This window comes from Cygnus atratus, chromosome Z, assembly GCF_013377495.2.
Source record: "Cygnus atratus isolate AKBS03 ecotype Queensland, Australia chromosome Z, CAtr_DNAZoo_HiC_assembly, whole genome shotgun sequence".
In the NCBI taxonomy this organism is placed as follows: Eukaryota; Metazoa; Chordata; class Aves; order Anseriformes; family Anatidae; genus Cygnus; species Cygnus atratus.
The window spans coordinates 63,107,004-63,133,353 of NC_066396.1; the positions used below are offsets into that span (position 1 = coordinate 63,107,004).

The 26,350-nt window shown below is 37.9% G+C and overlaps 1 protein-coding gene across 1 annotated transcript in view; it reads right to left on the reverse strand.

Moving 5' to 3' along the window:
- Nucleotides 1-328: 328 nt before the first annotated feature.
- GRAMD2B (GRAM domain containing 2B) overlaps nt 329-26,350 on the reverse strand; it is a 52,275-nt gene continuing 26,253 nt past the window's right edge. The window contains exons 3-15 of the mRNA XM_050716542.1: nt 18,258-18,380; nt 16,376-16,463; nt 16,015-16,081; nt 14,941-15,044; nt 10,963-11,058; nt 9,894-9,965; nt 9,693-9,773; nt 8,931-9,042; nt 7,147-7,269; nt 6,921-7,011; nt 6,353-6,454; nt 4,323-4,416; nt 329-668 (exon numbers count right to left, since the gene is read on the reverse strand). Of these exons, the coding sequence (XP_050572499.1) occupies nt 627-668; nt 4,323-4,416; nt 6,353-6,454; nt 6,921-7,011; nt 7,147-7,269; nt 8,931-9,042; nt 9,693-9,773; nt 9,894-9,965; nt 10,963-11,058; nt 14,941-15,044; nt 16,015-16,081; nt 16,376-16,463; nt 18,258-18,380 (1,195 nt within the window). The 3' untranslated portion in view covers nt 329-626. The remainder of the gene's footprint in view (nt 669-4,322; nt 4,417-6,352; nt 6,455-6,920; nt 7,012-7,146; nt 7,270-8,930; nt 9,043-9,692; nt 9,774-9,893; nt 9,966-10,962; nt 11,059-14,940; nt 15,045-16,014; nt 16,082-16,375; nt 16,464-18,257; nt 18,381-26,350) is intronic.

Below are 26,350 nucleotides of genomic sequence, written 5' to 3' on the forward strand. Positions count from 1 at the left end.
CTTTACTTTGATGTAAAATTAATGCCTGGTAGAAACAGACCTTACCCTCAGCACTGATGCAATGTGGAATTGAGCCTATTTAGAGCACCTTAGAGCCTGAGCACACATCAAACATTCAGAACTTCATAAAATCAAATCCAGAGTTGTCTGTTTTTTGATCTTTGGGATGCAAGGGCAGAAAGAAAAAAAGCACAGCACTGATTCATAACCACAGCTGCAAGTCAGATACCAACTCATTCACACAACACTTCAGAACATGAATTGTAACTGAAATTCTTCCCATTCATACTTACATGACAATAGACAGAAAATAAATGCTGAGGTAAGAGGAGTTGCACCGGATTTGCACTGGCATAAGGAAGTCTAAAATCAAACAAGCTGTAAAATTCATTAATTGCTTCACACAGAATAGAGAAGGAAAAAACCTCTTATTTTCAAAACATACAGATACATGTATTTGCTCAAGAATAGAATGACTTTCTGTATTGTGACATAAGCTTTACAGTAGCTTAACCTTGGCTTGGACTGAAAATAAAGAAGTTTGAACTCTGGCCAGCGGAGCTCCTTTAGAACTGTTTGCCAAGCAAAACGAATGAAGGCTCAAGCAGTCCAAGAACATTGACATTTCATTCACCGTCTTCAAGAAGTTTTTGTAAGTTGTTCTGTATCTAAGAAAGAGAAAAATTAACTGGGCAACCAGAAGTGTTATACTGCATTTTTAAGAAAAATCAAGACATTCTTCAATATACTTTCTGTGTGCCTGTTAATTCTGTCACAGCTATTTATACCACAGGTATTCATGTTAAGTGCTTTCTGCACTAGTCAAAGGAACATCTAGATATGATCAGCCAGCAGCAAACCTAGCTGATCAACTGAAATCAGGCTGATAAAATCATCTCCTCCTCCCATGGATTCTCTTCTTCATTAGGTCTGAGAAAACAAGAGAACAAAACCAGAGCTAGAAAAAACGGAAAAGAAATGCAAATATTTTGAACTTGATCAAAATCTACTAAAAGCCTCAAACTTACAAGTCACAGCTTCTAGGTTTCAGTGGGTAATTGAAAGAGTTTTATAACAGCTTCAGCTACATAGACTGCTGACATGTGCACAGAAAAATAAAGTCTTCCAAACAAAAACAGTTATGTCCCGCGTTCCAGACTTAGTATACTGATTGTGGGACACATTCTGTCAATTAAACTGAAGGCAATTAAAGTCAGTCACATCCTCAAGATTATTTATGCAGACCAATTTTACACAGCCTGTTTATCTATCTTCCATCTCACTGTCCTTAAAAGCAGCAAAGGGGGAATACACTGGGACACACGCCATCCACATGCGTCCTATACATCTTAGTAACTAGTAGTCACCAGCCAGATTTAGTCACAGCTACTTTCAGACTTTAATTTGAGGATCAATTTGAGGAGACATTGTACTTCCTGTTCTAGACACCACTTCTTAATCCTACCTTGTGATCTTCTGGCCCAGAAGCACACCTTTTCCAAGAACAGTAAGAAGCACGTAGTTTTTTAAAAGTCTTACACATGAATTTCCATTCATCAAACTACATTAGAATAAGGGAATGAATAACATCAGGACACATTTTCCCTCCACTTTTATCCTAATAGACATGGTGCATTTTTTAACAACTTGTTAAAAACATTAAAAAAAACAAAGCAAAATTCTGCTAGGCCATGGAAATTTTGTGACTCCAGGTATGAAGTGGAACTGGTAAAAATCATAAGGTCACATTGAAAAAGTCATTGCAACATACTTTTGTACGGAACATTTGCTACCTGAAGAGTAATTCTTAAGTTTTTAACCTAGTTTCTGCAATGTATCTTACAATGCTGCAGTCCCACAGGAAGGGAGGGGAAGAAATGACAATTTGCACGGAAATTTTTATGCTAGTTTTGATTCTGAAGCCAGCTGCAGTCAATTATTAGCACTTTTCACCAAGACATAAAACAAACAAGCAAACAAACCCACCCCAGTTGAACAGTTACAGTAACTTTGCTAGGAGAACATACAGCTATTAGACTTCTACCAGTTTTGCAGTACATGAGTAGGGTCAAACACTGTTCTAACAACTGCTGATCTACATTAGGGATGTGGCAATACGAAGCTGCAGGCAATACTCAACTTGTAGCAGAAGAAAGTAATAGTGTCTTGAGTATTTTCCAATACAACATAAGGCTTCAATTCTGCAGGCACTAACTGAAAAAAGCACATGACTTAAGACTCTAATTCAGGACAGAAGGTCACTTCTCTGGGAATAGCTGAATGCTCTGACCATCCGGCTGCCTTTTACTGTGGCTCCTAGCTCAGGCTATATAAGGGACTGTGAAAGTGCCTAGGCCTGCTGCAAAAGACTGGCTGGCTTCCCACTGAAATGAAATGAGGTCTCCCATGGACCATCTTGCCAGCTGAAAGCCTGCCCCAGACAGCTGGAAGGCTGTAACCTCTTAAATGGCCTAATATGGCTAAAGATTGTAACTAGTAATCATCTGGTAAGCATTTTTCTCTTGTATTCATAAAGCTATCATCCAGAGCGTACAAAGGGGTTATGCTGGCATTATTCTAGATTTCTACAGATAAGGGGGTGGCTGTGTGGGGGGGAAAATCTGATATTGGCAGAGGCTCTATAAATCCTATGCCACACAGGTAACAGTGATATTATATAAACGTAGCTTTAGGCTATTTGGGAAACCTATTTTGGGGATAAAAAGGCATTGAAAGACCTTGGCAAACACCCAGTTTTAGAAACAGAGGCAAAAGTATTCCATGTGACTTAAGCATGTAGGAATTCCAAAAACTTTTGTTTTCACTAATCCTTTTTTTCCATATTTGGTGAGTGATACTGACTTCTTCCCAATATACACGTTTCATATGCTTATACTAGGCATAGGTGTCAAGATTTTGGTGGTGTGTACTGCAGGGTGACCTCTGTGAAGAGGCTGGGGCTGTCCCATGTTAAATGCAGCCATTCCAGCTGGCTCCAATGGACCCACCTCAGGACACAGCTGGGCCCAGCAGAAAAGTTGTTTGTACCTCTGGGAAAGCACATTTAATACATGGCAAAGACACCAGACGGAGAGAGAAGGAGAGAAAAAGAGTCAGAAACAACACAGAGAACATCAAGGCTGGAGGAGGGGGAGGAGGAGGAGAAAGGAGAAGAGGAAAGGTGGAGGTGCCCCAGTGGCAGAGCAGATATCCACACTGCAGCTCATGGAAAGTCCACAGCAGAGCAAGTAGATATTTCCTGAAGGTACAGCTGCCCTTGGATGAGCCTACTCTGGAGCAGGGGAAAAATGAAAGGAAGGAGTGGCAGAGACAAAACTGTCTATGCACCAACTGTAAACCCCCCACTGATCCCCAAAAACAGCTCAGGGGCAGGGAGGGAGAAGAGGAATCAGCAGTGAAGGAATGAAGATGAGCCTGGGATAGAGGGGAGAAAAAGTGTTGTTCTAACATTTGTCTTGGTTTCTTGCTACCCAAATCTATTTTAAATGGCAGTAAGTTACACTGATTTTCCCCAAGTTTGTTTTGCCTGCAGTAGTAACTGTTTTGCAATTTCCCTGTCTTTATTTTGATCCACAGACTTTCTCAACCTATTTTCTTCCCCTGTCCTGCTGAAGAGGGGGATTGCAAGAGCAGCTGAAATGGTGGGTCTGACTGCTGCCCAAAGTTAACCCACCACAACACCTAAAGCAGAAATAAGGTGTCCCCACCCACTCTTGTTTTGCATAGGATTCCAATTTCAGCAAGGGCATTTAGTCTTGCAATTAGAGAATGGTAAGGTGTAAAGGTCAGGTATAGGGAATTACACAGCTGGTGAAACAGCATTTGTGTTACTGAAGAGAAACAGGCAGATTTTAACCATTCTGTATAAGGAGGATGACTATGAATGCCAGCATGTTTTTTGTTTATTTGTTTTTTAAATCAAAAATACAAAAACACAAACAAAAGCTACAGACAAGGAAATCCTGTTAAGGAAATTGCCTGCTAAGTTCAAAATCCTTAGCCCCAATGGACAAAGGAAAAAAAAATCAAGATCCATATATGTAATAATCACCTCCTGAAGTGTCTGATTTACTAGTGTTCTGTATCTTGAGCCTCAAGTGAAGGCAAAACACTTACATATATTAATGCATGTACTTGGGCTAACTTATGATAGACAAAACCTCAGTCTTTTGTCTAGTAAATATGCCAGTTCTGTGTACCAAATATGGGAGTGACTTGACATTTTCAAAATAACAGACTATAGAAATTCAGCAAGAACCTGATTAATGTATTGGCATTTACATCATATCATATGAATTTACCTTTTCCAATTTTATAAGATTGGCAGTTAACTCATCACAGAGGGCATCAGCATTAATTTGCAGATGAGATCCCAAACCTTGGCGCACTGGATGGCTGTCAAACAGAATGAAGAATTCAGTATGATGGAAGTGAAAAAGTAGAAAGCAGAACTGAAGACACGTAGATAGAAATACTTTGAATGGTAACATTGTGAACTGTACTTGTTTACTGAAGCAAAGGCCTAAGTCACTTTTGTACTCTTGACTGCATTCTTTGTATTGTCTCATTCCCCAGAGCTTGGATGAAAACTTTAGAGCTATTTCCACTAGAAGTTAAAGAGTTGCATAAGTTCTGTGCCGTGTGACTTAGAGGAAACCAAAAAGTCCAGCCTGTTGACAAGGGTGAAGTGCACATTAGGTCATCCCGTATGTTGTACTGTTTAGTATCAGAATGACAGAAAACAGGACCTTCCTGTTTAAGAGTGTTTCTGAAGAGCGAAAAGTATCCTGCTAATCAAAATGTGCCAGAAGTGGGAAAGTTTTTTTTTTTTTAAACATTGCCTACTATTTAGTATATTTACCCTTCTCCTTGTATTATTGGTGAAACATAGACGTACGCCTTTTTAAGATAAAGAACTATTTCCTTCATATTCTTTTTTTTCAAGAACCTAAATCTATCTTCTAACACACGCATGCCCGTCATGCTGCTTTCCACAGAACACACATGAAAGCAGCTGGATCCTGAGCAGCAGAGTCATTGTTCAGTATGACCAAGATTGCATTGTTAGAGTGACGTATTTTTCATGGAGGGGTTGTCAAAGTAAGCTGAGTTAACAAGCATCTGCACTCAAGGATTTGCTACAAGTCTGAAACACTTTGAAGACAGTTCCATCCAGTCTGGTACAGCTGTCTTGAATTTTATTTTCTTCTGTTTTTCAGGTGGTGCTTCCCTAGCTGTCAGCATTTCTAACTGTGTGTCACTGCAGGCATTGCAGTGAGATTTACAAATGACTTTAAGTCATGTTTTTCAGGGAAGCTCAGAAAAAAAATCCATTGTAAGCAGGGGAGAAGAGTTAATGCAAAACGTAATACTAAATAAGTTCATAGCATTCTCAGCACACAGCTGAACTGCCTTCTGTCCTAAGAGAAGAATAGGAAACTGATATGACCTACAGTGGCATACTGCCATGGTGCATGCCCCTGAACTGTCTCTCCATTTGCTGTCTGCAGATTTCCTGTCCATGCAACATGGATAAAAAAATAACATCGGGGTAGATTACATTCATGATCTGGGTTTTTCCACAGCTATGGAATAAAATTACTGAAGAATTGCTAGGAGAATTCTAATAAAAGATCAGCAGTCCTGCACTGGTCCTTCCCTAGACTTATTATGCACTAACAGCATATTTTCTATTTTTTTTTATAGCTTGAGTATTTCTTACGTGCTACCAGGAAACATGATTTGATAACTATCTTTCTACCTTATATAGAGAGCAGTCCTTGAACCCTTTTCCTATGGCCTATCTTTTTGCCATTCCCCTTCAAATAAACAAAGAATGCTTCCTGGTTGCAGTTTTTACTATTACTACTATTATTTATTTTAGAAGGACAGGACATCAGTTTCTAAAGAAGATCTGGGCAGCCCAAAGCTTTGGAAAACATCCTACAAACAAATCAGATATATTAGTCCAAAGACTATGAAATACCTTCTGTCATCTTAGGCTAATAAAATGACATTAAGACCTAAGACTAAAGTCATAGCTTTTTAAGAGAATCATTATCTGGAAAAAATTTCTCTTTAGCAGTTTACACTGAAGTTACTCACAGCTATCTTTACATGCTGGAAGTAATATTACATCATGACATACTACACTTGCATTAAAACTCTCGAACAGAAACCTGTGAGATGAGGTTTGTGCAAATACAAGAACTACAGACCACAAAGAATCCCGAGGGCACTACAATATCACAGGAGTTTCAGAAGAAAACAGATTGGAGCACGGGAAAAATAGATATTTTTTAAATTAAAGTAGCTACAGAGTGTATCTTACTCTTTAACATGTGAATCAAAGGATGTGATGGAAATAAGACGTTCCTCCAGGACATTGATTTTGTATCTCATGTAGAAGGTAGAAAATATTAAAACACAGACACTGTAAGAGAGCAAAATAAGGCACTTCAGTTAAGTTTGTATGGACATGGAAACTTCAGAAGTACCTGAAAAATTTAACATTAAAAGGCCATTAAATCATTATTTGTACATGTTGAATAATAATGGCATCTTTTAAAAATCTTAAGTGTCTAAAACTCAGGAATACCCAACCAATGGCATTCAGACAGTTCTGAAAGTCTATTCCTTGAGCATGGCTTTGATAAATGCCCCATAAAATGAACTTGCAAGTTGTTAAACTCCAGCATTTCCTGAACCAAAACATCCTTTACTTTTATAATTAAAAGGCCCATTAAATAGGTCTGACCTGGCATTTCTATTTCTGAAAAGGATAAAGGCCAAAATTCACAACAATTTCCTCTTTCAAGTAAAGCTTAGAAGATACTAATCTATGTGTATGTAAGAAAATCCAAGTATTTTGACAATCTTTATATTAATTGTTTACTTACAGAACTGCATAAAATATAAGTATGTGGTTCAGCGATAAGAGCTTCTGGGACTTCATTTTGTGGAAGAATCTGAAAGCTTCAGAATGACCTCCTAGGAAAAGAACAAAGTGTTATTTTGATCAAAACACAGCAGGGTACACAAATGGTGTTTTGAAGCATGCAACAGATGATATAAATTATATGAACTTAACTAACTCCAACTGAAGATCTGCCTTTAATTCCTTACCATTTCGAAGACCATTTCTGGCTTTTCCTTCAGGTATGTGTTTACTGTGCGCATCTGAACGGGCAGACTTTGCTTCGGTCTTTGAAACTTTCAAGTGAGTCTGTGTCTCAACGACATGATAATCTGTCAAAAGCAAGATTTTGAATAAAGCCAAAATATGAAGTCAAAGGAAACTATCAGTAGCTTAAGTTTGTCAAGAAACAGGAAGAGTTTAACAAGCATTTCTGGACATGGATAGAAAGCAGCAGTTGGTTTACTGTCCTTAAAACAGTTTGCATGATAATTCAACATAATGACAAAACAGAAAGAAGCACCTGGACAGGAAGAGGATTGTGTATGGTAAATTTACATTTCCAGATCCTTTGAGATATGGCAGCCCATGCAAGCTCCACAGATTATCAATTAATTTCCAGTCAGAAGATTAAACAGACCCAGAAGTAATCTCTCAAAAGGACTGAATATACAATAGTGATGATTCCAAAGTACTTTAATAGCAATTTCAAATGGAGATAAAACATTGTTACTTTAAAAGGGAAGACTATAGCTCCCTCTCCTGCCCAACCCCCCCTTTTTTTTTTTTTTTTCCTAATTGCAGATGATATCTTGAGTGAGATAGGACAGAAAAATCCTGTCTCACACAGATTTGCTCATGTTTTACTTGTACATTCTGGACTGATCTAATGATACCAAGAAACAGAATCACAAGGGACATCTGCCCCTCAAATGATTTTCCTTTAATTCCTAGCGATTCTTTAACTGAATATTGCTTTTTTTCTGCTGTGTAAAAGAAAATTGAAAGGTTTGAAGTAGTTATCAGCCTTAAGGAAGAAAGACAGCAAGTTAGATTATTATTCAGAAGCATTCACACTGCAAGTAATGACACTAAAATTTAGGTACTGCTCCACAAACACCAAACAATTAAAAACACACACAGTAAATACGAAAGCAAATAACCTCAAATTGTACTACTGAACAAAATTGACATCGGAAGAAAGAAGAGTTAAATAAAACTAACCCAACTGAAAACTGCTATTAAAAAATATATTTATAATGTTTCATTTGAAAGTAAAGGTAAAAATTTCTAATTATACAAATTCACTGAAGTCTAGATGGAACCAGGAATAAAAATGGAACAAAACCACATTAATATGCTAATATATAGTAATTGCATAGCAGACTAATACCCTAGATTTTGCTGTTAATAACATTCAGCATGTGCCACATTAAATGAATTCTGCAATATTTATGAACTTATGTGCAGTGTGTTTCTTTATGACTGCAAAGAATAAAACCAGGGTTTAAAAAAAAAAAAGGAAAACCATTTCAAAAATCTTTTTTTTGATGACTAAAAGCCTGTGAATGACAGAGCACAATCTTTATTCGTATAGATTCGAAGACGTTACTGTGTAACTTGAACAACTTCAAAATAGTTCACTAAAAAAAAAAAAAAAACAACAACAAAAGAGAAGAATAAAAGGAAAAACACCTCCTAAGTTGTATATCTGGTAGCATAACTGATAGGGAGCAGACAGTGCATGCAACTGGAGGCAGTAGTGATAAATCAAACCTGATGCTTACAAAGTCATTTCTTAACTCTGGATGACAAAGGGGTATAATAATGGAAACTCAGTTATTGTGACTTGGAGGAAGATCTTAGATAAAAAGAAAGGACTCCACAGGACTGTGGAGAACACAGATACACCTCCACATGAGAAGGGGATTGCAGAAGCAAAACTGAGAGCTAAGCTCTACCCATTTTCTTGGGGCCCCATGATCCCACTCACCTTGAAAGCATTCAAGCTCTGGGGTCTGTGAGCCTGTGCTACTGGACTCCTCCATCTCTTGTCTTCGTTGCTGCACTATTCTATCCAGATCAGAATAGTCCTCATTGAAATCCTGATGGAAAAAGAATCACAGCAACATTCAGCCCTGTTCTAAGTCTAATCGGTCTTACTTCCTCTGACCTCCCTTTAGAAACCGAACAAGCAATTACAGATTTAAAACTGTCTGACCAGGAACAATTTTTGATATCAAGATGTTAAGATCAATGTCAGCAAAATAGGCCCCTTATCACCAGAATTTAAGCCCCATTTCCTGCCCTCATTTAAGTAAAGAGATTAAGCCTGTCAGCAAAAGAAATGCTATTAGACAAACACAGAAGTCTAGAACAGGCATTACTAGTTAGAATCTGGTCATCACATGTGGCTAACACAGCTCTTTCAGTTGTCTGAGCTGGTTCACAAAGGAAGAATTGCAACAAGAAACACTTCAAAAATAGTCAATGGCAGAGGAAGCGGCAACTGTAAGTTAGTACCGAGAGTTGTGAAATCTGTCAGCTACAGAGAAATATGTAGGGCATATGCACCTAATCAGATCAAACTACACCTTTGCTAATCATTTCCACTGCTTCTTAATGTTAAATAGCTCATAGAAGCTTCAGAAACAGATGTCACAAATCCCTTTGGTTTCCTTCCCTCAGAATTTATAAGTGGGACTTGCAATGAACAGCGCCATGCAACAAAAGAACAAACACTGAAGCTGTTTACCAGGGTCAGAGTTGTAGGACGATCAGCCCTGAAGCTGTTTTCAGCAGAAGATGGATTGGAACTGTTGCCCATACTTGTATCCTGAAAAAAACAGCAGTTTTAACAAGGAACACATTTAGCAACTGCCTAGCATTTAAAAGCAGTAAAGCAGTAATAATGAACACAAAGCTACATACCATTTTCATTCCCATTAGTACTTACCCCAAGATGTCTACAGATAGATTTTAATAGCTTGTAGGTGGTATCTCTGGAGAGCAGGGAGACAAACATGTACTGAAAAACAAAATTTCCAAAACTGTTTGGAGAAAAGACACACAGTGCAAGCTTCCTTTTATCTAACTAAAAGTGGTAGGTGGTTTTGTTGATCACGTAACTATTTTAAAGAACCTTCATATAGCAGGGAAAACGTCTGCTCTTTCTAAACCTATGAACTGAGGTTAATCACATGGAACACGGAACAAGCACAGAAAATTCACCATGTTCTGCTGCAGAAACCAGAGTATAGGCCAGATCTATTATTCAAAACAATTTTTCTTGTTTGTTTTAAAGACTTTGCATACTGTGTTTTCCCTAACTTAAAAAAAAAAAAAGCTCATTCTTTGTACATTCTCCCATGTCCACAAAACTATTCTGCCGTGAAAATGGGTCATTTCTAAAGCTGCTGATAGGATGGATAATCACATTTTCTACAGATTGATGCAATTACAACAGAGAATTACTGGGAGAAACTGTATTTTGTTGCAGCTAGGGTGTTGCTGATCAGATGAGTCACCCAAATAAATGTAAGAATACTGTAAAGGGCTGCCAACAATGTAGGTAACCCTCCCTGCATACACTTTCTGACCCAATTGTTTTAGTTCCCCCAGTGCCACTACATAGCATTCTTTGAGAATGATGAATGACAGATTACAAGCAACAAGTTGCAACTAGAGATTACCTTTCTCTTCTCCTCATAAAGCTAAATATAACTTTGTTTGCTGCAGGTCCAAAGAAAAAAGACAGGAAGTTAGCAGGAGGGAAAAAATGGTCCTTGCCTGTCACCAGAGAGGAGGCAGAAGAAGCTCAAATTATCCCCTAAGAAACCAGATCCTCCAGGGTCAAAATCTAAATGATGACAGGTTACCAATTCTTCTAGCTGTTTAAATGACCACCTGGCACCTTCAAGAATCCCTCACGATTACTGCCTGTAAATAGTGAGGGCAAGAAAGCAGGAAAAAAGTGAAAAAGAAAGCAGTGGGGTATGGAAGTGTTGTCCTCTACCAGTACTTACTCTATCTGTGACTGTTGCTATGATCAGAGCATTTGGCACAAGAAGGGCAGTTTTGGTTTTCTTCAGAAGTGTCACTGAGAGCACAGGTATGCTAATCTGAAACAAGACCATTGTAGTGTTAGTCCCAATACATGCACACAAATCTGCATACACAAGGAGCCAGTCTACTAATTGCTATAAATCAGATCTTCAGTGCTCTACACACAAATATTTATCTGCTATATCCCTGATTACTAACAACTCATTTGGGTAGGTATGGTTTCAGAACAACGCTATTTCTTAACTATTTTTATTTCTATTTTGATCAGATGCTAGTCCAGGCTTTTGCTTATGTTTTCCTTTTCTTACTCCTTCCAGCTCTTAAAAGACTATGGGCTTAGTTCACAGTAGATCTGCAGAACAAACTAGTCTTAAAGTTAGGCTTCCTGTTTAGGAAAAAAAAAACAATAACAAACACTTCAGAACACATCAGACAAGAGGCTTGTTGAAGAATGAACCTATAACTCTTCACCACTTTACAGACCCCTTAATTTGCAACAAGCAGCTGAGTAAACAGCTTGTCCTTCAGTATCACTGAATGATCCAATACCCACATACCTACTGTCTCATTTAAATTGATTCTTGTCTGTGCCATCCAAACTTCAACATTTATGTTGGAAAGTTCTCAATTTCGCCTCCTTTGCATTTATATCCAACTGCATTAGTGATGGTTTCAGGGTATTTCAATTCAGATATTCTTTATGGGGTCTTGTAAACCTCACATAACAAAGGACTGAATAACTGGTTTGACTTACTGTTGGAAAGCCTAGAGCTTAGGAAGTTAGACAAATATATCAATCCAGGATACACATGGATAGATGACAGCTTCTGTTAAATATTCCTTTGCTTCAACTACCTGAGAGATTCAGAATTAAAAGTGTCCAAAGATTGACCAATGAGTGATTAGAACACTGAAATGAGTTCTCCTGAATTGATGTGTTTTAAGTTAACTCTGTTCTGTTTCATAAAACCTTGTTATTATTCTGAAAAAAAGCTAAGTGCGAAGCAACATCAAGTCATGAAATGAAAAATTATCATTTGCTTCAGGTAACAAAAAATTTGTTTGTGTATGTTTGTCTGGATGCAAGATTTCCAGCCACTGTTTAAGCATGGCTAATCACTTCACTGATTGTCATATAAAGGCCAGAAAGTCACTCAATTACTCAGTGCTTAGTTTCATTTAAAAAATCTGTGCTAGAGGGGAAGGGGGTGCGTCTGGGGGTGGGGTGAGGGGTGTAAGACAACCAAAACAAAATCCAATGCCTGTAATTTTATCTTATCCTTAGGCCTAGGCCTGTAAGTCTGGACACCATTTTTCTATCGGTTCTTGATATGTCAAGTCTATTTGTCCTGCTTCAGAGGTCAAGTCTTTTGAAAAGAAGTTATTAAACAGCTACTCCACTATACTTTTTCTTGAAGTGGATTATTTTCTTGTTCCACAAAGTTTTTGTAACACTTTCATTCCAAAAACTTTTTTTTCTGGGTGGAAAGAAGGGGGCAGCTATGATGGGTGTTTGACTGGAGAAAAACAGAACTGTCATGCAGTCAGAAAACAATTTGCATCACTTTTAAAAAGCAAATAAACAACGCCAAAACAAATAAAACCCAAAAACAACACAGATTTTTCAGCAGAAATTCTAACAGTAATAATAAAAAACGTGTTTTAGAAGTTTTGAATCGGTTCAGTCCACCTCAAAGAACTTTAAATAAGAGATGTTAATGGCATTCTGTTGCCTACAATTTTGATGGATAACGTTACTGTAATCAAGACTAAAGAGTACTTAAGTGGGATTAACTACTTGCTTACTGCACTCTTACTTCAACATTAGATTAAAATGGGAAAATCACTGCAAAGTATTTTATTTCTGTCTGGAGTAATAATTCTTTCACGAAACAAAGTTTTCCTGCAGGTATCTTGGAAAGCAACTAAAACACTATGATGATGCTTAGCTCCAGGAAAGATCGCAGGCCAAGACAGGTGTATAGCCAAAACAGAATGACATGGAAAGAGTGAACTCTTTCAAAGCCAATTAAGTCCTGCAGAAGGAATCTTGTTTTCGAACATGCAAAGTGTTTGCATTGCAGATTCAAGTCTCCTGACTTGCATAGCTATTTCACCTACCAAAGGTTTTAACAAAGATTCTGTAGGTAGAAAACCTGTGTTGAAAAATTAAATAGAACATGTAGACCTGCTGCTTCTCAAAATAGATGGGTTCTGAATAAGTTTAGATTGTTCCAAGTAATAGAGATTTTGCATCTTGGCAACTTTGTCAATATACGTGACTGCTGTGAAGGTGGTTTTTCCAGTTAAGCTTGATTTCCTCCTCCCTCTTTTACATTATTCTTTATTATATCCCTGATTTCCCTGTTGTTTTGTTGATGATATTACTAAAAGTCAGTGCATGCTCTACGTGACTGAACCTAGCTTTAAAGTGTGTGTGTTGAAGGGGCTGAAGAAGACAGACGGAAGTAAAAGACCAGGCCAATCTTTCACTCTTCATTTTTTCCCCTCAATGTTTTCTAAAAAATATTCTACAAACATTATTTTCTAGAACTACATGATTATCATTTTGCATCTTTTTTAATGTCTTTCTATTCTACTTGGCAGACTCTTACTGAATTTTAGTAATATACATTTAGCTTAGCTTGAATTTTAGAAAGCTGTCCCTCAGCTTGGAATAGACCCATGCACATTTCATTTGTGCTGAACAGGAGATTACTTACATGGCAACTTTAATTTTAATGACAGGATAGGTGTTACTAACTATGAATGAAAAGAGTAAATGATGAACTAGTCTCCAACCCTTTGTTAATTTTGATTTCCTTGTTGTGCTACATAGCTTTCACTGACATGCAAACCACCCACATTAACATACTACCTGTAACTAATACAATCCATCAACTAGGAAACAACCATAGCTCAGTTTCTTGGCCAAGCAGTAATATGCAATAAGCCATTAAGTCACTCTCAGCAGCGTGTTGTTAATCATTTTAATCATTTTTTTAAACCTATTCTACCTTCCTAAAAGCCATTTCAAAGACATACCGTGTTCCATCACAACATTTGACAGAAGAGAAATAAGATATTGCAAGTACTAAACTGGTTTCAGCACCTAAATTCACTGAGAAGGGTCTTGATCTGAACAGGAAATCATTCAAGGAAGTACTTGATAAAGAAGGAAGCAAAAATCAAGCCATTTCCCAATAAAAGCTCAAAGACAGAACAGAGATTACATAAACAAAGAAAAAGACCCCAAACCTCCAAACCAATAAAAACAGAACCCACCTCTTCTTGGACACAGTTTTTTTATCTGTATAAATAGTATTTGCCACAGGGGCTGGCCTAAAACCTTATGTGGGTCATATCTATATCGAGAAAAGAGTAAATGATGAACTAGTAAATTAGGATCTTCCCAATTGTTCATGTCCTATTTCTGTTCTTCACATTAGACTCACAAGTTAAAACCTTGCAGGCTGTTTTTTCTTTCCCACTCGTCTGTTCATGCAAAACCAGAAGGATCTGCTAGAAGAGCCCCTTTGCCACTCCTCTCTGAAGACTAGTTTAGTTTCTTCTTTAATTGTCTGTTACTCAGCATGCTTGATCCTTCCCTTCATTTCCCCAATGTAGTCCTTAAACTTTTCAACCCTGCCTCCTCCTCCTCTTTTTCAAACACAAAAGACACATTTTTGTACAGTTTCTGTTAAGTGGGCTTGGCATCATTATATTTCATATCCTTTCCTTTCACCTTTTTTTTTTTTTTTTCCAGACAGGAAATACTTGATAGACACTCAATCCTAGAATGATTTTTGGGCTTAGATTCTGAACAGTCCATGTATTCAGTGCGTGTTTTCTAGCCTTGCACAATAGATTGAACTTCTAGTGATGACCAGATTCCTAAGGAACAGCATTACTATTTCATACACAATGATTTTACAAACCTTAGTGTCTTTACCAAAAACCTTGGAATGGAAGCAAATCCAGTTTTCAGAAAGGAATAACTTTCCTTGGTACAGAATTTCTTTCTGCAGAGCACAGGTAAAACCTAAAACACAAAGATATTCTATAATATTTAAGGTAGCCATAACCCACAATAAAAATTTGGCATCTTTTTTTGCTCTTTTTTTTTTAAAGCCATAATTTGTTTGGGTATATGCCTTTTGATAAACATTGTCAAACCTTGAAATATTCAAAAAGTTTTAAGAATACATAGAGAAGCTCAGAAGATTTCACAAGCCTAAATTTAATTCAAAACATCTGAAAAAGACTGAAATGCATAACTTGGCTCCCATAAGCCAAGAATCTTTTCTGAAAGAGTACCACCTAGGCTCCTACAAAGTTTTAGACTAGCTTTCTGGTAACTGTATTATGTAAATATCAAAAGCATAAATTAAATGTTTTAAGTTTAAAACTTTTAGGTCTTAAGCAGTTGTCTGGACCAGATGACCAATAGAGGTAGAACACATGTAAAATAATCCTGCTTTTACTTCACAACCACTGAGCAAAAGCAATTCTAATTCATGAACTGCTATCCTTGTATTCCTTTCAAGAAATGTTTGCCCGTCATCTCTATGTAGAATTCACTTGTTAAAACTATCACAGGAAACAGTAGAATCTTTTAAGTCCTCCTCCCACCAGTGCTTTTAAGTTTCAGAGCACCATCAACAACAAGAAAAGCCCAAGCTAGTCACCTGACTGGTGCTGTCTCAATTAAGCAGTGCCTTTAGTGAGGGAGCTTCAGTACTAAAAAATGTTGCACTGGGTTACTCTGTGAAGAAGTGCAAAGTAAACTACAACTCCAAAACATGCCCAACACCTGAAGAATAAAGAAATCTGTGTTTTGCAAGATTACAATGGAAGCATCCACTGCATGCAGGTGAAGGCCTTGCAGCTACAGGCAGCTGTAGTTTAAGGATTTTAAAACGTACGTAGTGCCTTTTATATGCTGCCACAGTTGGCAGGTAACAACAGTATTTTGGTCCACAGCCAGCAGTGACAAGGGTCTTAATACTTACTTTGTTTCAGTGGCTCATCAATGGGAACATCCAGAAACAGCTTATGAAAGTGTGCATTTGCCTTCAGCTAAAAAACAAAAAGCCCCACCACCAAAGATACATGCCTTATTAGATATTCTTATGATTAAGTGACCCATTCCACTGCATATTCTCCCAGTACCTTCTCATTTTGCCCATTTGCTTTATAGTAAATCCTCACTTTCGCTATGTGGTTATAAAGTCATTACCCTACACAGATGAATAAAGGAACCTGTATTCTTATATAACCATGAACTATAATACTAGTAAACAACAGTGCTCTTGTGCAGTTTTGTATTTACTCTTACTAGACATAAACAAACAAGTCCATCCTCTGCCCTACCTGATTTGAGACACGTTTTTTCCTTTCAATCTTGGAATCATTCTTGATATCTGTTGTCAGGAGTGGACTGTCTGAACTGCTTTTTGTCCTTAAAATAAAAAAGACATACTATGTGAGATGCTTGATCTCATTTCATGTATCTTTATAAGTTACCAACAGGACATGCTTTTCTATAAAACACATTAATCCTTCAGTAGCAATTATCCAATTCTTCAAGGACTGTACAGCAATGAAGAAGAGTCTGTCTTAGCCTTAAACCATGCTAGTCCTCACTGAAGGTCTTTTTTAATTTGGAAGGAATATTCTAAATTACTAATTGTAAGGAAGAAAAAAAATAATAATCAAGGCATTTTTACAAACAATGTATCATCAGAGTGCTTAGCTTCACATTTGTTTGTTTCTGGTCAACACATAAAATACTAAGCATGTTACTTAGTAATGTAAGAAAAGTAAGGCAAAACATAGTCATAGAGAGTGCAAGGCAGCGTACTTGAAGCTATGAACTTGTACTACAAAAGGCGGTCCCATTTGGAAAGTGCAACAAAGAAACACAGATGCACAAATCAAAGACTGGCTATGAACTGTGCAGAGTAGTGTATGGAAATCATGAAGATAGCCAGCAATCCTAGAAGCGAGGTCTCCAATAAATGAAAGGGAGTTATGATTGACAGTTGGGTAGGAAATTGTTCCTGTACAGCTTTAGCCACTCATACTGGAAAAAGAGAAACAACTACTTCTGAGTTGTTGGGTTTTTAGAATGAGTATAGAGGAAAATCTCTGAGGACGATGGGAAAGTAAGTTCTGTTTGTTTGTTTTATACAGGAGAAACTCATGACATGAACTGTTTAGAAAAACAAAAACAGAGGTGGGATAACACTGCAGAAATGAGAAAGAGAACATTATCCCTGAGCTTACACTGCACGCAGAAGAAAAATGTATAAACAGGCTATAAAAGAAGTTAGTTCTTTTTAGAGGCCTTCAGATGCAGACTGGCGAAGATCAGCAGGAAGGATAAAACACAATACAGCAACTCTGCTGAATGACTGGAAGAACGTGTCGTGCTGAGCAGCGCTAATACCATGGGGAAAAAAAGGTGCTACAAGCTTCCGTTACTGCACCGTATCTTGCATGGTAAGTCTTCTCTATTTCCTAAACTTGTGAGGTTCAGGGTTTCCAGTCAAAACTGTAATGCTTATGCAAAACTGTAATGCCTTATAGCAGAAACCTCCCATACACATGGATAGCCCCATATATTTCCATGCAATATACCAGTCAAACTGAACAGCCAGCCTTACACAAAACCTATGCCAGCCCCTCTGCAGCACACAGTTAAATTGTATGAGAGAGATAAAACTAAGGAATGTTTACATAAACAAGTAGTCATTAATTTCTTCGTATTACTTCAAACACCTTCTCCTTAAAGATGCTTGAGGAAATTAAGTGATGCTTTGCAACTATCTGACTTGTGACCAGAACCACAGTGTCAGGTTGACTGCTGACTTTTGCAGTGGCTGCTCAGTTGAAAGTGAAAGGGATGCAAAATCTGTATTTAAGTCCACTGTGTGGTGGACTTCTGCTTGTCAAACTGGCTGTGAAAGAGATATAACCAGCAGAGGCACTGAACAGTGCAACATATTTTTCCCCAGAACAGGAAAACTAAGACAGCCCAAAAGTTCATATTCCCACTGTTCTGGCTGCTTCTGGGAAATGACATATCAGCTCCTGGATGTAGGCTCTGATCCCTGTTTACTCATATCGTGTGCAAGGCAACCCACAACTGAGATGTCTGCTAAATCTCGCCTTTCAGTTTAGCTTCTTGAATGGATGGTAAACATTCTGATTATCTCACTAGCAGAAACGTGACAATGCTCCTGACCATTACCTAGCAACATCAACTTTCTTCCGGTTATCAAAATGTTCCACTTCACCGGTAGGAGTCTGCAGCAACAGAATAGGTGATTTTCCTGGCTTTTTTCTTTCATCTGTTCCATTTTCTCCATCTGAACTGCAGAGGGGAAAAAAAAGAAAGCAATGTATTTTGCGGGATTCATAACAATATCAAATACCACTTCAACATGTTGACATTATTGCATATACTAAAGAACAAAATTATGACACATTTTACACTAAGGTCCTGACAAGTGTTCATCTACTGACTTGACAGTATTATACATCTGAACAGGTATGAGCTCCAGTACTGGAATTTCAGCAATGAGTAGAGGAAAACTGAAATACTGCCAAGGATATTTCAGTGCTTATAACATTTGCAGCTCTAGCTTCCTTTCCAAAGATAATGTGCTGCTTCGGAAAAATGCATTCCACATTCAGTACTTAGACTCGATGACTAATGGAAATTAATTTGATTGGCACGCTGGGAGAAAAACATCCTGCATAACAATATGCAGTGCTTAGAGAATTGTTGGTTCAATGTTCCAAGAGGAAGCTGGATACTATTTTGTCTCTACCTTTTCCATGAGAATTGACTGGCATGGTTTTCACAAATGAAGGGTGCTCTCAAAGTGTCAAAAGCACTGATTTTACAAAAGCAAAACTTCTGTCACAATGTGCTGTCCTTTCAGAGCACATGGCACTGCCTCAGAAATATAGACTAAGCAACGAGAGCCTGAGCGCCAAGAGATGTGTCATCAAAACACATCAAAGCACTTTCTCAGAATCCCCTTTTAATCATTTTCAGATACAACATTATTTCAAGAAAATTTAGAGGAAAAAACGTCATTAATAGCAGAGTATGAAGAATGGCAATACTTTAAAATAAGACACGACATGTATGGACATACATACACATACACACACTTTTGGCAGACAAAAGCCTCAGCAAGATTATAGGATGATATTTGCATTAAAGAAAGACAAACTATGTTGCCCATTAACTAAATGCCTGGTCTGAATGAGCGTATTAACAGAAGTCTTCCACTGCAGTATTTAATTTCTGCAATTTTACAGCAACAACACAGCCACTGCCATTAAGGGACAGTGTCGTGACAATAAACAATTTATTTTTCCTACTAAGACAAAAGTTTTGCTGACAGAGGTTTCCAGAGTAATATAATTTGCTTTTAGTAAGGGCATAATAAAATCCACTGCTTTGATTATGCTTTGGTAAAAAAGATCAGAAGATAGTCCTCACAATGTCTTAGTGGAGATCTAGTGAGTTCAGCAATACCCTACTTCACAGCTAAACTGAGGTTAAAGTAACAGGACCAAAGCCAGGCAAGTTTTGCCTTACTGGTCCTGGGATTTGTTCTCAAGGTGTCTTAAGCTTCCATACAGCAATTATTCCCCTTTCTGATCCTTCCCCGCCACTTAACCCTCCCCACAACAGGGGCACTGAATTGACACATGCTAAGTCACATTTTTCATTACTTGAAAAGGTTACAGCACTAATAAAAATCTATGAGGAAAAAAAAGAAATAGTTTCCCTGTTGCTTCACTGGATTGGCCCTGCCTGACCACCAGACACCAGCTCTAGTCTCAGCCAACATCACTAGAATTAAATGGGGTGATTTTAAGTGTAACGCAGTTTTTTGCCTGAAAAACCCAAATAAAGAGATTTTACGTCATTTGAGATTTTAAGTGGATGGACCCGTCAAGCCTATATTCCAAAAGCTTGCAAATCCTACAAATGTCTTAGCTAAGGTGTTGCTATCTGTTATTTTTCTGTTCCCCAAATTTGTAGGATTCAAGGAAGGCCAGAGAATACCAGGCATTAGTGCTATGAGGAACGAGATGAGGCAAATTTGTCAGGTTCAATCCCACCTGTGTTTGAAAAGAGCAGTGCAGCATGGAAAATCCCATGTGAATACGGCTATGACACAGTGGTACAGTGATATTCTTAAGAGGTAGCTGCTTGAGCCTAGAGCCTGACCAGCATCCTTCATCACTGCTGTGGACAGCTGGCCACTCTAACCTGACAATGCTCCTGGCAGATCAAAGCAGCCTATGTCACACCCACACTTCTGTACCAGAAATTTGTTTTCAAAAAATACCTGTGCCATGGGGTTTGGTGTTCACTTACACCCATCAGCATGGTTAGACGTTTTGTTACCCCTAATTGTATAATTACCTACCACTTGATAAGTAATAATTGCTTGTATTCACATTTATGATAATTACTTGTATGAAAGTAAAGAAATGACTTTTCCACCACCTGTGAATTAATCCCTACTTTGCAGTTAAACCTAAGAGTCTTTCTATTCTGTCTCTGATGGTAAGCCCCTTACCTTCCCTCTTAACCACTGCTATTCCTGAATTGCTACTGTCTGAACTCATGCCCTCCAGCTGCTTTCAGATGCCAGAGAGACGGGGAATAAAGCTAGGGCATCTCACCACACTAATCCTACCGACTGTTCTGTGTGGAAAAGCTGAGCTCTACCATGCCAGTCTGGTCACCTCTCCAGGACCATCTTCTGCAGCCAAGGACAGAGAGAACATACCCAAACAAGAGTTGCCTCCAAAACATCTCAAAGGTGAGGAGACTCACCCTCCTAAACACATTTGGCTGATTGTAGCAATTGGGTACATTCCTACCAGCCGACAGTCTTGCTGTATCTATCCTTCACTCCTCTCCTGTGTGCCCACTTCAAAAACTACATAAGGATTTGTCCTTACATTTCTGATATTTGTAGCTCCGCATAGCAGCTGATTTCCTAATAGATATTTTTAAAATATCAGAAGAATCTTATTTCAGTTGACCTTCTGGAGAAGGCGAGATCAGAGGTATGACCTAAAAAACAGCACACTATCTTTTGTCAAGCCACAAGGTAATTAAAGCACTCCCTACATTTTTCACGTGTAAGTATGAATTCATAAATGCTTTCTAAAAAGAACACAAAAGTCAGAAGTCCATGCAAAAACAAAGATCAAGGGCACTTAAGAAATCATATGGTGCTTAATACAACTATTAACAATAGTTGCATGTAAATGAATATTTGCAAATATCAGAGAAAAGCATGTAAAGTTTGAAACACCAGGACTTTGCTGATATGAAAATAAACATTTTTCAAATCGAATATGTATCATAGACTTGATACTACTATTAAGCCTATTTAAAATAATAGCCAAAAGAAAAAAGTTGTCTCCAGCATAAAGGAAGTTTGTCATAGGGAGTATTTTCTAACCCAAGGGCTTGTGCTTACTATGGGATCATAACTTCGCTTAGATACAAGGATAAAATAAACATTAGTTATAAGCAGTGTAGTTAAACTCCTTGTAAAAACGTCTCTTTTAAAACATACACCAGTAACTGACAGATAATTTAAGATTAAATCACATAAAAGGGAAAATGCAAAGAAATAAATTAACCAAGGCAAACAAACAAAGTTTCATTCTACTGAAGTGTTCAGAGGTACATTATCAGTTGATGCATTTCAAAAGTCAGAGGAACTTCATCTTGTCTGATTTGAATTGTTTCTGTGGAATAAAAACTTTCTGACAGACTGGTGTATCAAGCTCTTGGCACTACAGAAAGCTTTCTGAACTTCAAATGTTTTTCTTGTTTGGAGCTAATCTTCTACAGCACCTGGAAAATTCAGAACTCCTATGAAAATATGCTATGTCCCATTAATTCAGTGGGAATTTTTCAAGAAATCAAAAATTAAAGATAGAATTATAAAATGTGTATTTTTTCCTTGTCCTTTTCAAAACTCGTTTGAATAAGAAACACCAAACGAAGTAATATAAAAGAGATGTGGTAATAGGCCACAGTTTGGAAAGGAAGCCTTAAAGAATAACCAAGAATAACTGCTGCTTTTAAAAGCCAGATACAGTCTTACCAAACACTTCTCAGGCATACGTAAAAGACCTCAAAAACCTGAGGACCGTTTAGTGGTTACTGTCTTCTAATTGCCCACATCCACACACACCTGTGCACAAAGCTTCCTCAGATCCATCACAAAGACAACCCAGGCTACTTGGTCTGTGTGATAACAGGTCTAAAAGAAGTTTGAAAGCCAAAGAAAGTTGTTACAAACTAGTCCCACAGTCCACAGATTACGCAGCAGCTATGTAAAAAGAAAAAGGCATCTTGAATACCCAGAGGTTGCAATTTTGATTGTTTGCAAAACCACAGACAAAACAGTATTTTCCTACAGTTTAAGACGAGTCAGTCAGCATTGCTCAACCTTTCCTCTGTGGACAAGGCATACATATTGGATTGTCATGTCACCTTAGAAGCCCTGTTACCCTTCTTCATCTCTTTTATACAAAAAGGATTAATTTTGCAGCAGCAGCTAGACTGCTGAATTGTTGCAAAAGGTTGACCAAAAGAGCATGAAGCAACTTCACCTCTATTGTCCACAGCCAGGCTTGGTACAACATACATGGAAATATTTATCATGAATACAAAGATATTCTGTATATTTCAGCTCATTTAGGTATCTACTGGATTTACTGAGTAGATGTTAACAGATCAAAGGGACTTGTCAAAGAAATTGAAGCCGTGAAAAAGGCCAAAATAATAACAATAGTGTTACTTAAGCTATTCTTACTAGCAGACATGAGTCTGTTCAGATAAAGGAACTGCCTATTCTTTCCGAAGCTAAAAATTAAAGGGAGAGGCTAAAAATGTCACAGCAGCCTGCTTCTAGTAGAGGTGACTGCAACGGGGCAGGGCAAAGCATGCTGATGTCTGGAAGGACATTGCTAAGCATGTCTCAGGCTGCAAACACTGCCTCAGCACAGACATCCCTAAAGGAGCAATCATCTCAGCCTTCCCTTCACCAGGCCTATCCACGCTGAAGTCTTAAATCTTCCTTCAGAAGCTATGTCCTGACATTCCACTAAACCTCTTTTCCACCCCAAACAAGCCTGAACAAACCTTTTCTGGTCATGTAATCAGACTCTGGAGTGCTTCATCTGATAAGTTTGCATTCATACCTTTTATAGTTGAATTATTTCACCCCTGGACAGAAGAAAATACCTTTTTTTTTTTTTTTTTCTTTGTAAACTCTCCTATTGTCCTCTTCATAGCAGATTAGAACTGTACTGCACAAACCATCAACAGAGCTCAAGTCAAGGATTTTAGAGCCGTCTGTTCAGCCATGCTCCAGCTCTACATGGCACAAGGCACTGTTTATGGAGGAAAGTACATCTCCTAGAGAAATATGGCTCACAGTAATAAGTTTTAACCTCTTTCCAAGACAAAGTATCACTTTTACTGTGCAACTGGAAAGCCAAACATTGTCACAGATCATCAAATCGGGAAGAAAATGAGCTACAGTTACCTTACTCACAAAGGAATAGCAATCTGCTTTAACAGTGCTGTAATAGCTGTTAAGGATAGCCATAACGTATCCCCGCAGAGTATCTTTGGTATTTGTGTAATTTGACATCATACTTGGTATATAGCCTGTACTCAAGGCTGAAAAGTAAATGGGTAAAGCAGCTGTATGGCATTTCTTACTCAAGTATTTTGTATGACAGATATACAGCCAGCAGAGGTATTTGCACCCAAGATGGAAGACAGCAGGAAAGCATTAATGAAGAAACAGAGGTGTGAAATCCTCCATGAGGGAAAGGGTCAATTTATTAATACAAATAAGTATGAACCAGGCTGAGATTCAGTTGCTTCAGGTTGTTCGAGGTGCAGGCTAATTCTCTTCTCATTAGATCATAGTCAAATATGGCACAATGATGGCAAAATTATATAGTGGCATGTTAGCTGAATATCATACGCACGTGGATGGAAGCACAGACATATATACCACGTGCTCCTCCATGCATTTTTTGGATGAAACTGGTCTGTGTACACAGGTGGAATCCTGATGTCAGCTAGCATTGATTGTCAATGGCTAAAGCCTTTATTATTATTATTATTATTGTCTTATTTTTTATATAAGTACTGAATTTCAGAATTATTATTTCAGAACAATTTACCGTGTTCTATTTCACACTTATCTCTAAGAATAGAACTACCTGTGAGTGTTACAGGTGTCTATGCAACTATAAGTTTATTAAAAGGATGAATGAAATTTTTGAGTTAATACTGAGCAAAAAACCTTCCAACACTGTCAAAGATAGAAGTCATTTTTTTTTTCCCCTCCAATGACCAGCCATTTCACATAATAACCAGATCAGGTTTTACACCACCTTACCACTTGGACATCAGCAAGATCACTGTGACACCACAGATGTCATTAGCAAGTATGTAAATTCTCTGCTCTAAATACCATCTATTATTAACTGGCTGTATTCCCTGTCTAATCAAAACCAGACTGCTATCAAGTTCCCTAGACAGAAAAAAAAAAAAATTCCCTGTGCTCTGAAACGTGATACACAATAACAAGATATTTTATTAGGTTAACACTAGCACAGGAACATAAGCCGTTTAGCTCTCTTGTCTTGTCAGGAGTTTCCCTTTCAGATATCCACTTCAAAAAGCAAAAGCCTGCTCAAACACATCTTTGCTCAACCCCACAAGATCCCCATGATGCAGTTTTCGTGGGAGTCTCAGCAGGGCGCCCAACAAATATTCATCTGAATGTAGGCATAGACAAGTCAAACACATGAAACAAATCCTAATAGACACATTTCTGGGGAAAAAAATAAATAAGTAAAAGGTCTCAAGGGAAGATACTCCTTCATTTCTACTTTGGACAGGAGCATGTGCTTTCTTCCTTCTCCAGCTGGCTAGCAGCCTTTAGTTGGGAAATTTTTCCTATTTCCTAGTTCTAGCCTACCTTATCTTCTAACCCAGAACAAGATAAAAAGCAGAACTATAATTCCTATTGAAGAAGAAATGTGCAGCCTTTCATTAAACCACATTTTTATCTTTAGCTGCCACAGGTGACAGGAAGAAGGGAAGAGAAAGACGAAAGAATTCCTGATCTATGGTTTGTTCAGGGTGCAGAAAAAAGAGGACAAAGGCACTTACATGCCTGGGCTACCAACTGTTCCGTATCATATTAAATTAAAATAAATACTGCAACTGTACACAATCCATGTGTGCAGTATGACCTCACAGGGCTATATCAATTAGATCTGCTACGTAACTCAGGCAAAGGTGATACAAATCTCTCTCTGTATCTGCACAACTGAGGCACGATCACCAGAGCATACGTACAAAGGTTTGGCCTCACTACCTGAAGCTACATCTCTGTTTTGGAGGAAGAACTCTGGAGCAACATGCCTCCACATGATAAAAGACTTGGCTGCCAGCATTAACTGTGTTTCTGGAAAAAAAAAAAAATTAAGTAGTTATATCAGACTGCATTAGGGTTTAAGAAAAAGAAAAAAAAAGCAGCAGACACCATCAGTTATATTAGTGACTGCTATTAAGAATGCAGAACAGTTAGAGATCATAGGAGAGGTTTGGGAGTAATCCTACCAACACCTTTCTTTTTCTTAAGTGGCAGGGGAAGGAATAAAGCCATAAAACAGGAATCACTTGCTCAGAACATTGTTTCATGGGTCTTTTAGAACTATGGACTCAATATGCTGCATGCAAACTGTCTGAATCAATGTATGGTGAAAAAAAAAATCATTTTCTTTCTTTAATCAGGGTATTAACAAAAAGAAGAATGACTTGGTTTGATCATGTAGCAGTTTCTTTCATACCTGGAATTGACAACAGATAATCCACAATCATCAATGAGATTTCTCTGTGGAAAAGGCTACACTATGTTAGCACAGAAAATGTAAAAAAAGTTATGTCAAGGGATGCCCAACTACAGCTTTTGTTGCTGTAGGATTCCCAGCAAGAACAGTACACATCAAGGCTTAATGTCTAATTGAGATGAAAATGATTATCTAATTGTGTCCATCTACCCTGTTTCACCACGCTTTGATCAGTTTCCACCCTTGATGGAAGGTAAAATAACTACTGGAGGCTCCCTGCTCACCAAGGGTCTGGCAATGCTGAATTTCCCATAATTATCTCTGCAATCTATGATGATGATGATCATTATTATAATTAATTTTTTACTTCTGTTTCTTTTACAGACTTGCCTATATGTTCAT